At 46.0% G+C, this 12,546-nt stretch overlaps 1 protein-coding gene across 16 annotated transcripts in view; it reads right to left on the bottom strand.

Annotated features, from left to right (window-relative positions):
- The window catches only part of ankrd44 (ankyrin repeat domain 44), a 312,538-nt gene that overhangs the window by 180,820 nt on the left and 119,172 nt on the right, over nt 1–12,546 (bottom strand). For all 16 annotated transcript variants that reach the window (XR_005459740.1, XM_038789102.1, XM_038789101.1 and 13 more), the window contains one exon: nt 4,039–4,109. Coding sequence is in view for 15 of the 16 variants with exons in the window: in XM_038789102.1 (XP_038645030.1) it covers nt 4,039–4,109 (71 nt within the window). In the remaining variant the exon portion in view is untranslated. The remainder of the gene's footprint in view (nt 1–4,038; nt 4,110–12,546) is intronic.

Raw genomic sequence — 12,546 nt, 5'->3', positions numbered from 1 at the left:
CCACTGTGCCACTGTTTTCCGCACAAAGTTAAGCAAAAAGGAATTTCGATTGTATTTTCTTTTTCTTTATATTACGCATAAGCCATGTTTGCTTTGAGGAACAAGATATATGAGGGCTGACAAGTACAACTACATCAGAAATGTACACCGAATGCATAAAATGCCAATTTAGTAGAATACACATCTTGCCGCTACACTGTGGAATATTTTGTACTCTAATCTGCATCTAAGCGCAGCTTTCAAGGTTGTAGTCACCAAAGGATGGGAAAACGTATAAATTCAGAAGCAATGCAGAGAAGGGCCAGGAGGCTGGTCCGCTATGTTAAAGGACTGAGTTGCAAGAATGTATTTGAAAATTATGACTCTTACAACTTGAAAGGCATCAAATGAAATGGTACTCACTGCAGCCACAATGCGCCAGTGAAGGGAGTGAACATTTGAGGAGGTGAATGAGATGCCCATCAAGTCGGTTGCTCCATTCTGGATGATAACATGCTTTATGTGGCTTGCCCTGTTAAGGTTCTGGTCAATGGTGACCCTCAGGATATTAATGGTGGCAATTTAGCAATGGTAATATCATTAATAATCAAGGGGACATAGTAATACTATCTCTTGTTGGAAATGGTCATTGTTTGGCACTTGTGAATTTTACTGTCACTTACCAGCCCAAGCCAGAATGTTGACCCCCATCTTGCTAAATGGGGTCAAAGAGTGCTTCATTATCTGAGCACCTGCAAATGGAACTGAAAAATGCCGTGGGGAACTCTAACTGCAATGTCCTGGGGTGGACATAATTGGCTTCCTGCAGCCACAACCAACTTAATTTTTGGTGGGCATGACTCCAGCCAGTGGAGAGTTTTCCCCCCGATTCCCATTGGCTTCAATTTTAATAGGTCTCCTTAATGCTACACTCGGTCAAACATTGCCTTGATATCAAGGGCAGTCACTTTCACTTCACTTCTTGAGCTCTATTTGGTCGATGATCGGACCAAGGCTGTAATTAGGTTAGGAGCTGAGCGATCCCGCTGGAACTCAACTGAGCATTGATGAGCAAGTTATTGGCAATTAGATGCTGCTTGATAGGGCATGGATAACACCTGCCACCATTTTGCTGATGCGTGATATCCTCGCGACCCTCAGTGTTCCTTCCAAATAATGCTCAACATGGAGGAGGACAGTTTCATCAACTGAGTACTGGGCAATCAGCAAGAGATTTCCTTTCCCATTCTTGATCTGATGCAATGAGTTTTCATGGGGTATTGTGTCAATGTTGAGAGCTTCCAGGGTTACTCTTTTGACTGTTAACCAATGCGTTGCCACCTTGGTGAGTTGTCCTACTGGTAGGAAAGGACATACCCAGGGATGCTGATGGAGGAGTCCAGGATGCTGGTTGAAAGGAATAATCAGGTGACTACAAATCTTCCAATTTTGGCACAGGTTCTCAGATGTCAGTCAAGAGGACTTCTAAGGGCCAATTTGCCTGGGTTGATACATCCTTTTTTGATCTCAGTACACTTTTTGCAGCAGTTTAATATAACTGAGTGGCTTGCTGGATCTTTTCAGATGAAGGCAAGAGCCAACCATTTTGTTGTGGGTCACAAGTTACATAAAGGTCGAATCAGATAAAGACAGCAGATTTCCTTCCCGAAAGGGCATTATTAAACATTGGGGGATCTTTACAACAATTTGATAGCTTCACAGTCACCATTACTGATACCAACTTTTTATTTCATATTTAGTCAATGGAATTTAAACTCCCCAATTGCCAATAGAATTTGAACTCATGTTTGCTGATCTGTCATTCAGTCCTCTGGATTACTGTTCCGATAAGATATGGTATGGTAGCATCATGGTTAAGGTACTTTTTGTCAGGGGAAATTGGAAGTTTCAATGCATCGACAAGCATGTTAAATTAAGGGCATCCCTCCTCTCTAATATTTGTAACAAACTGAATAAGGTTTAGCTATCATTCCTGTCTGTGTAGTGGTAGCTGATCTCTGCCAGGATAGCTGGAGGTGCACATTTAACTTGGTATCCAGGGAAAAAAAGACGGTCAAAATCTGATTCAAGGTTACCCCTCCTTATCCAGAAACTCTGTTATAAAATGCACATGAACAGATATATGAAGAATTGTGCTCAATTTTTACATTTACTCAATTCAATTGCCTTACAGTACTCACTATTTTTAAAAAAAATCTTTTTTCTGGCATTTCTCATATTTCTTTTTTTTTTTTTTTATTTTAAATTTAGATTACCCAATTATTTTTTCCAATTAAGGGGCAATTTAGCGTGGCCAATCCACCTACTCTGCACATTTTTGGGTTGTGGGGGCGAAACCCACGCAGACACGGGGAGAATGTGCAAACTCCACACGGACAGTGACCCAGAGCCGGGATCGAACCTGGGACCTCAGCGCCGTGAGGCGGTTGTGCTAACCACTAGGCCACCTTCTCATATTTCTAAACAATTGTTTATATACATCACATTTTTCTTATCTGCGCTAATTTACTTTATTGTACAGAGAGGTTTATTTTGTCCTTTGTTTAGTTGACCCTATATACATTTCTCTACCCTCTGGATCGGTCTATAGTTCCTCCCTCTTCCCCGCTTCATCTGTGCTTTGCTTTTATTTTCAGGGAAAGGGGGGCTGGAGTTACCCCCCTCCTTCCTCCTCTTGTAGTTTCCCCACCTTCCTTCCATCTCCCCCACCCCCCACTCTCCAAACCACGCAAGGACAACTACTAAAACCGCAACAGAAAGGAGCAGAGCACAGCGTGTGACACCCAAGGCAGAAGTCAGTACTAGGGAAAAAAACAGACTTCCAATGGGGAGAAGGGAGGGAACACATGTAAAACATTTCTGTAAATAAGAGGCGACTCTATATGTAAATACCAGGTGCACTATACATGAAAATTGCCAATAAAAGTATTTTTTTTTTTTAAAAGAAGGTTGTGGAGGCCAAGTCACTGAGTGTCTTTAACACAGAGATAGATGGGTTCTTGATTAATAAGTGGATCAGGGGTTATGGGAGAAGGCAGGAGAATGGGGATAACCTGCGCCTCTACATCGCAAACCCACCTGGCCAGCATGGAATAGATAATGAAACTCCTAAAGGAGTTCGGAGCCTTCTCAGGTTAATCTGTGGAGAGAAGGAACAGAGCTCGGAGGCTACCATTCAAACTGGTCCAGACCAGATTTCGATACCTGGGGATCCAAATAGCCCACGACTGGACACAAGTGCACAAATGGAACCTGACAAGTCTGGTGGAGGAAGTTAAAAAGCATTGCAGAGGTGATATTCCCTCCCATTCTCCATGGCAGGGAGAGTGCAGATGATCAAGATGAACATACTGCCAGGTTCCTCTTCCTGTTCAGGTCCCTCCCAATCTACATCCCCAAGATCTTTTTCACCACAGTGGACAAACTAATTATGGTCTTTGGTGAGGGAAGAGCCTGAGGTTTAGGAAGAAGATCCGACACAAAGGAGAAGAAATGCGGGAGAACTGGCCCTCCCGAACCTCCACCAACTTGTTCTGAGACCTGTACGTAAACAGCAACCAATAAAGTCACAAAATAAAGAAAAGACAAGAAAGGAAGGGGAGGGAAGAACACTGGGGTGTGCGGGACAAAAGCACCCAAGGAAAACACGGGACAGGCAAAGGAGAAGAAAACCGCAAGGGACAGTTGACTTATAAATTACTGCCTGAACCACAATGGCTGTAATTTATTGTAAATACTCTTGTTGGTCTTGTCTTGTTATGTAAAGTTTGCAATGAAATGTCAAACCCTAATAAAAAATAAAACTATTTCAGAAACAAAAAAAATGTTTAACCTACCAAAAATGGACCAAAAGCAGTGACATAAAATTAAGAAATTATTTTATTCTAAGTGGCAAAGTCAATTTATATGTGCGCCAATCACAGCAACCAAAGTTTTACATTGCAAAAATATTTATTTTGCTAATTAAGAAATCCGTTAAATTTCTTTCCAAAATGTTCAACAAAGATCAGACCCAAATTGTCAGATTGGAAAACTTACATCACTCCGTGAAGCAATGGCACGATGGAGTGGAGTTAACCACATGCTATCTTTAGCATTAACACGGGCTCCTGTAAAATAAAAATGGCAAACACAATAACTTTACCTTGAGAATTGAAAATATTGGCACATACTGCTTATGTCCTCTACATCGTGGATTAAGGATGCCACCATTTATTATTCTTAAAAACTAGAATGATACAATCCTTTTAAAGTTATTAAATTAGAGCAAGTGACATCAACAAAAAGTTTGTGAAAATTGGAACAAACATGAACCGCTATCTCTAAACTAGCTCATCACCATTGAGGATCTTGCATCTGTAGTGATCACACTAGATCTTTGAAGTGTTCTACCGCGTTCCTGGCCAGGCTCCTCTACGCGCCCCCATAATTTTGAGCTCATTCGAAATGCTAAATGGGATAGATTTTAAATAGATCTAAGAACTCAAAACTGGGCCATCATCATCAGTAGGATTGCATTCAACCACAATCTGGGACCTCACAGCCCAGCATATGCCCCACTCCAGCACTTGCATCAAGATGAGGAATCAACACTGGTTCGATGAAGAGAACAGGTGGGCATGCCAGGAACAGCACCAAGCATTTCTAAAAATAAAGTGCCAACCTGGTGAAGTTACAACACAAGGCTACTTGCATGCCAAACAATGTAAGTAACATGTGATAGACAGAGCTAAGTGATCGCACAACCAAAAGGATCAGATCCCAGAATTTTAAACAATGTATCAAATTGAAGCTCTGTATTCTTGCCACATCCAGTTGTGAATGGTTGTGAACAATTAAATAATTCACTGGAGGAGGAGGGTCGTCCACAAATATCCCCATCCTCAATTATAAGGGATAAAGCTGAAACATTTGCAATCATCTGCAGCCAGAAGTGCCAAGTAGATAGTACATCTTTTTTTTTTAGAAAATATTTTATTGAAGCACTTATAATTTTAATACTTTTCAACAATAACATTCAACAGAACCCACAACAAAATAACCATAATAATCCCCCCCAAACACAAACCTAAACCATCATGGCTTATAAAAACACACCGCCAGCCCTTCTGGCCCTCCCGCCATTGCATTTCCTACCCTTATTCGTCACTTCCAAGCCTCCCAATGAGCCCTGTGGACCCACCTTGAATTGGATCAGGCTGAGCCTGGCACACGACGAGGACGTGTTAACTTGTTAACTCTCTGCAGGGCCTCCTCCCAAAACCCAGCCTCCACCTCCACGCACCCCCCCCCCCCTCCCCTCCCAACTCTTCTTCCCACTTTCTCTTCACCTCCCCTATTGGGGCTCTCTCACACTCCAGCAGCTCCTGTTAGATCTCCGAGACCTTCCCTTCCCCAACTCCTGGCCATCACTTTGTCCTGTAACCCCTTTTGTGGGAAGTCTGTGAAGCTCGAGACCTGCCTCCGTACAGAATCACTCACTTGCAGGTACCGGATGCCGTTCCCACCTGCCAAATCAAGCTCCTCCTCCAGCTCCTCCAAACTCAGAAAACCCTCATTAAGAAAGAGATCCCCAAATCTCTCAACCCCTGCCACCTCCGAAAGCCCCCATCCAGCACCCCCGGAGTGAAACAATGGTTATCGCATATCGGTGCCCACACCGAAGCCCCCTCCAAACCAACCGTTGTGCTGCCGCCACTGTCCCCACACCCTCAGGGCCGCCACTACTACCGGACTTGTGGAGTACTGAGCTGGCGAGAACTCCATCCACCACTGATACACCGGACTGGCTGTGTGTACCATTTACAAAATTAACTGCAGCAACTCACCAAGACCCTTTCAACAGCATCTTGCAAACTTGTGACCTCTACCACCTAGAAGGACAAGAACAGCAGATGCATGGGGACACCATCACCTGAAGTTTCCCTCCAAGTCACATACCATCCTGAATGGAACTATATCACCTTTGCATCAGTATTCGCTGAGTCAAATTTCTGCAACTCCCTTCCTTACCAGCAATGTGGGTGTGCATACACCACATGAACTACAGTGGTTCAAAGTGTCGGCTCAGCATCAAAGTCAATTGGACCCCCCCCCCCCCCGTGACCCGAGGCCTGGAGATGGATGGAAGATGTTCCTGACCATGGAACTGTTGGCAATGCGGAAGGCCATAAAGGTGGAGATCCAGGAGGTGGTCAAGTTTGCAATGACGGAGGCGTTGGTCATCATGCAGACGGCAATCGATGGATTGGGGAAATAGCTGGAAGCTCAAGGGAAGACGATCCAGGAGGTTGAGACGGCTTCGACGGACCAGAGCGACAGGATTGTTGGAGACCAAAATTAAAAGGTTGGCAACAACCGAGGGGTACCTAAAGGGGAAGGTCAAGGACCAGGAGAACCAATCCCGGCGCTAAAATCTATGGATCGTGGGCCCGGCAGAGGGGATCAAGGGCAGGGACCCGACGGACTATGTGGCCTAGGTGCTTACTCAAACCTCTGGAGATTAATAAGGCACACAGATCGTTCAGACCGAAGCCCAAAGCGGACGAGCAGCCAACAGCAATAATTGCCAAATTACATCAGTATCAGGACCGAGAGAGAATAGCAAAGTCGTGGGCAAGGCAGACAAAGGCAAGCAACTGGGAAGGACATAGAATCTGGGTCTACCAGGACATTGGGGCAGACCTGGAAGAAATTGGTCCTGTACAAGAGCAGAGTGAAGTTTGGAATGCGGTTCCCAGCCAGGTTCTGAGTCACGTTCCAAAATAAGGAGCATTATTTGAATATCCCGGCAGAGACAGACTAGATCGTGCAACGATCGGCCTGGGCAAGAAGCAGGCAAGGCAGCGCTGAGGGCGAAACAGAGACAGAAAAATGGAGAAAGAAAAATAACTATGATGGACTATTACCATGTTTGTGCGGGACAGTATTGCCTCACTCTGAAAGAAATGTTAAAACACAGGAGAGGGTGAAGACAACGGAGCACAGGAAAGGGTGAAGAGGGAACAGAAATCTAATGGTCAAAGGAAAGGGGTAAGATCAGCCCGGGAGGAGGGCCATCACACCAGCGGGGAAAGCTAGCGCACAAAGTATGAGAACTAGGGGGGCCGTGGAGCACCTCCCGGCAGGGAGGGAGTATCTGGTGGTGGGGGCCACAGGGGCAGAGTACCATAGGTGCCTGGATGGGAAGTGGGGGGGGGGGGGGATCATCAAGGGAAATAAAAATGTAAGAAAGGGATGGTGTTCAGATTAGCTTCAGCAGGTAAGGTGCAGGTTGAGGGAACAAGATGAAGCTGTAAACGTACCATTCACGTTGCTGGATGAGGACAAGGGTGGGTCTATCCGATTCGCAAGCAAACTATATTTACGGCGACAAAGATGGTTACGCACCCAGGGAGACGAAACATCATAGTTAGCGGTGTCCTGGACGGGGCACCGTAGTTATAGTAAACCTGTATGCTCCCAACTGGGACGACACAGACTTTATAAAGAATACCATGGCGGAAATTCCAGACATCGACATGCTGACTGATCATGGGGGGTTGAGGGTGTTGGACTTTAACTGTGTGCAGGACCCATGGACGGACCGATCAAGCCCCAAGACGGAGAAAAAGACAGGCATGGCGAGGGAATTAGGAACGTTCATGAGCACATGGGGGCAGTGGACCCAGGGCAGTTCCTACACCCTGGTGAGAAGGAAGTCTCATTCTTCTCACCGATGCGCAAGGTATACACCTGTGTTGACGTCTTTGCAGTGGGGAAATCATTGCTTCCAGAAATAGTCAGAGCGAATACTCCGTGATAGTCATCTCTGATCACGCTCCACATTACATGGATGTGAGGTTGGAGACTGGCTGTGCCCAATGGCCCAGGTGGAGGTTGGACATGGGCCTCTTGGTCGACAAGATCTTCTGGCAGAAAACATCACAGGCCATAGGTGAGTACATCACTAACACCTAGAACAGGGAAGTCTCACCTTCCATTTCTGGAAGGCACGGAAGGTGGTGATTAGGGGACGGATTATAGCCTAAAAGGCATGTGAAGACAGCAAAGAAAGAGCGGCCAGGCAGCATCTGATCGACTCCATCCTGGAGGTCGACAGAAAATACTCCGAAGCCCCGACCATAGAGCTTCTGGAGGAGAAGAAAAAGCTACAAATGGACTTCAAACTGCTATCCACCAGGAAGCCAGCGTACTGTTCTTGAAAATACAGAAAAATGTGTCATTTGAAACATGGAAGTCTGGCAATATCTGGTTTGAGAGGGTACAGGGAAAGATCCCACAAAAGTTTCATAGCAGCTTCAAAGAGCAGGGTTGTAAAATGCAGATTCTTGCTCACAAGCAGGCTAATCAAACACACCAGTCTCATGTGGTAAGCTAAAACAATGGCTCACACCTTCATGGAATGTAACTATCTCAGGAAGCATCTGAAAAAGCATGGATGAGAGTTTCAATTGCATTAAGTGACGAATGTTTAAAACAGGCAAGTCTTTCAAGTCATAACCAAGTTAAATTTTAGCATACCGCTAAAAGCAAAATTTCACACCTTAATTGAAATAAACTCTCTTAGTAAACAGCTGGAAAGGATGGAAGATACTCAGTCAAATTTGGTGTCAATTTTAAAGTGTAAAATTCTATGAACATCAGGACAATTAAAAGAAAATTGGAGACGACCTGTCTACGAGAAACATCATGTAAGTCAAAATCAAAGGCAAAGTTATGAGCTGGGGACAATTGGAAAATTAAACGATTCGAAATTACAGAAATAAAAGTTAACTATTGAAACCAAAGCATTTTTTAATCAGATCTGAGAGGAGACGATATGCCCAAAATGAATAATTAGTTGTAGTAAGATGTTTACATCAAAGATACTTTTAAACTATCAAAGTGAAACAAGCCCATTTACAAAAGTCGTTAAAACGTAATAACTCTCAGAAAGAGAATATAAACCCAGGGAACAGAGGACAGGACAGCAGAGGAAACCAGCAACAGGAGAGAAGGGGAGGAGAACTCAGAGAGAGAGAGAGAGCTCGGTCATGGGAAAGACAAGGCAAGCAGCCGAGTTTAAACAGTTATACATCTAAGGAAGACTAGAATTTAAACAGAAGTCAGAGTCAGCTTAGAGATAGCTAGCAGAGCCAGCTCTCACAGCTCGGTGCATGGGAAGAACAGGACACAGCAACCGAGTTCACCAGCGAATACAACTCAAGAAGACCAGATTTTAAGAAGATCGATTGCCAAGGTGGGCCTGAAGCAGCCAGAAGCAAGATCTTTTTTCCTTTCTGTAAAGAAAGTGTTTGCAGCTTTTAAAAGAAAAAATATAATAATAAAAATAACTTAACCTGAAAAAGTGGTTATTAGCTTACTTCACTTCCTTAATAACGCAGGACCCAGGACATCGATGCTATTAAGGGGTAAGTAGGTAAAATTCTTCGGTGAAGGTATGGGTTATACCGGGGGATAACTTGAAAAGATAGTTTGACCTGAATAGCACCCACAGAAGCCTGCACTGGAGTCAGGGAGTGAGAATCCCTGTTCACCATTTAGAATATCAACCTTTTTTTGGTATAGGGGGAATTCTAAGAATAGTGGTGAGTTTTAACTTCAGTACCAACTCCGCCAGTCATGTGGGACCTTTTATGAGCACAGAGAGACGGCTGGCTACCTGTTGGCTCACCAGCTAAGTATGCAGGCAGCCACGAGAGAAATAGCGCAGGTGCAAAATAGCAGAGGCAGACTGGTAGCCAAACCAAAAAGGTCAACCAAGCGTTTGAGACCTTCTACTAGGGACTGTACACCTCCCAGTCCCCTACAGGCCTCCGGGATGAAACGGTTCCTCGATGGGCTGGACATGCCAGTCGTGGGGGACGATAGATGGAGGGAGCTGGATGCACCAATAGGGCTGGGAGAGAATATGGAGAGCATCAACTCCATACAGGCAGGGAAGGCACTGGGCCCCAATGGGTTCCCGGATGACTTCTACAAACAATTTGCACCAGCCTTGTCCCCGCACTTACGGGAAATGCTCGCAGACTCGCTAGCAAGAGGCAACCTGCCTCCTACGCTACCAGGCCACCATATTGCTGATACCCAAAAAAGACAAAGACCCAATGGAATGCGGATCATAGAGACCCATTTCGCTGCTCAATATAGATGCAAAAATATTCGTGGAGGTCCTAGCAAAGAGACTGGAGAACTGCATACAAGAGGTGATCGCAGAGGACAAGACGGGCTTTGTCAAGGGTAGACAGCTAACTGTGAACATTAGACGGTTGCTGAATGTGATACTGACCCCATCCGATGATAGGACAGTGGTGATCATCTCCGTGGGCGCAGAAAAGGCCTTCGACAGAGTCGAATAGAAGTACCTCATTGGAGCGGTCTGGGCTAGGGACGGGGTTCACCTCGTGGGTCAAACTCCTGTACCATGCTCCCAAGGCGAGCGTTCGGACCAACACCACCAGTTCCGAATACTTCCAGTTGCACAGAGGCAGCTGACATGGATGCCAGCAGTCCCCGCTCCTGTTCGCCCTGGCAATCGAACCCATGGTAATCGCTCTGCGAGATGTGAGAGGCTGAAAGGGCATCTGAAGAGGAGTCAGAAAGCACAGAGTCTCGCTCTATGTAGATTGCCTGCTCTTCTACATCTTGGACCCACAGAATAGCTTGAAGGTAATGATGAAGCTCCTGGAACAGTTCAAGGTCTTCTCAGGCTACAAACTCAACCTGAGCAAGAGCGGGGTATTCCTGGTGAACCCCAATGGGGGAGGAACGGAGCTGGAGCGTCTACCATTCAAACTAGCCCAAAGCAAATTCCACTACCTGGGAATTTAGATAGTTCACAACTGATAGACACAGATCCACAAATGGAACCTGACAAGTCTGGAGGAGGAAGTCAAAAAGGACATACAGAGATGGGATGCACTCCTGCTCTCCCAGGTGGGGAGGGTGCAGATGATCAAGAGAATATACTGCCAAGTTTCCTCTTACTGTTTAGATCCATACCAATCTTCATTCTCAAGGCCTTTTTCCAAGGAATAGATAAAATGATCATGGCATTTGTGTGTGTGTGTGTGTGTGTGTGTGTGTGTGTGTGTGTGTGTGTGTGTGTGTGTGTGTGTGTGTGTGTGTGTGCGCGCGCGTGCGTGCGCTGCAGAGAGAGTGAGGGGATGGGTAAGGGAACCAAGCACGGAATGGGTGAGGCTGGAGGAATTCCCCTGTGAGGGAACGACACTCCGAGCGCTCGCTCCCATTCCCCCCTGGCAAAATACATGTCCAGCCCAGTGGTGGTAGCCAATTTGAAAACATGGAATCAGAAGAGACAACATTTTGGCTTAACCGAGATGTCCACGATGGCCCCCATTTGCGGGAACCACAAATTCCCACCAGCCATGCTAGACGCCACTTTTAGGAAATGGAGACAAGACAGGGGGACACTAGCGATCCGGGACATTTACATGGGGGATAGACTTGCAACCCTAGACGAGCTAATGGAAAGACTGGAACTACCTAACAGATAGGAGCTCCAACATTTACAACCCAAAAGCTTTCTCCGCAATGAGACGGTGAGGTATCTAACACCCAAAGAGACTCATTGCTGGAGGAACTGCTGGACGTGGACAGTGTGGAGAAGGGGAACTGAGGGGACATTTACGCATGACTTTTAGAAAGGGCGAGAACACCAATAGACGGAGCAAGACAGAAACATGAGGACATCCGTGAGACGGAAGTAGGTTAGGGACTCTGGAGCAAAGCACTAGGTCAGGCCAACTGCACCTCCTCCTGCGCAAGGCCTCATGTAGTTTAAAGTGGTGCACAGAGTAGCATTGTGGATAGCACAATCGCTTCACAGCTCCAGAGTCCCAGGTTCGATTCCGGCTTGGGTCACTGTCTGTGCGGAGTCTGCACATCCTCCCCGTGTGTGTGTGGGTTTCCTCCGGGTGCTCCGGTTTCCTCCCACAGTCACAAAGATGTGCAGGTTAGGTGGATTGGCCATGATAAATTGCCCTTAGTGTCTAAAATTGCCCTTAGTGTTGGGTGGGGTGACTGGGTTATGGGGATAGGATGGAGGTGTGGACCTTGGGTAGGGTGCTCTTTCCAAGAGCCAGTGCAGTCTCGATGGGCCGAATGGCCTCCTTCTGCACTGTAAATTCTATAATTCTATCATTCTAACGAGAACAGAAGGAAAAGGTTCTTCCCGGAGGGACTTCCGGTGGCAGCCATGGAGGAGTAGGTCACACATTCGATAGCTCCCTCCTGGAACGGACTTTTTTCCCAATTTTTTGCGGGCTTTATGGGATAGATCGGTGAAGTGTACAATATTAAGAATGATTCCCTCTCCGATGTTTGGCTAATTGGACTAGAAGTGGATGTGTGAGAAGACTCAACCCTGATAGAGTGAAGCAGTCAGAGCTGGTATCACGGCGCAGCATGGCGGAGGGTCAGGACCAGGGACCGGTGGCTCACTGGTCGAAGGAGCAACAGATGAAGTTCTTTAAGGACTGTTTCACCGAGCTGAAAAAGGAAACGTTGGACCCGATCAAGGCA

The sequence above is a fragment of the Scyliorhinus canicula genome, chromosome 2, assembly GCF_902713615.1.
Source record: "Scyliorhinus canicula chromosome 2, sScyCan1.1, whole genome shotgun sequence".
NCBI classification, from domain to species: domain Eukaryota; kingdom Metazoa; phylum Chordata; class Chondrichthyes; order Carcharhiniformes; family Scyliorhinidae; genus Scyliorhinus; species Scyliorhinus canicula.
The sequence above is the reverse complement of the archived record's forward strand: the minus strand, read 5'-3'. Positions and strand labels throughout refer to the sequence as shown.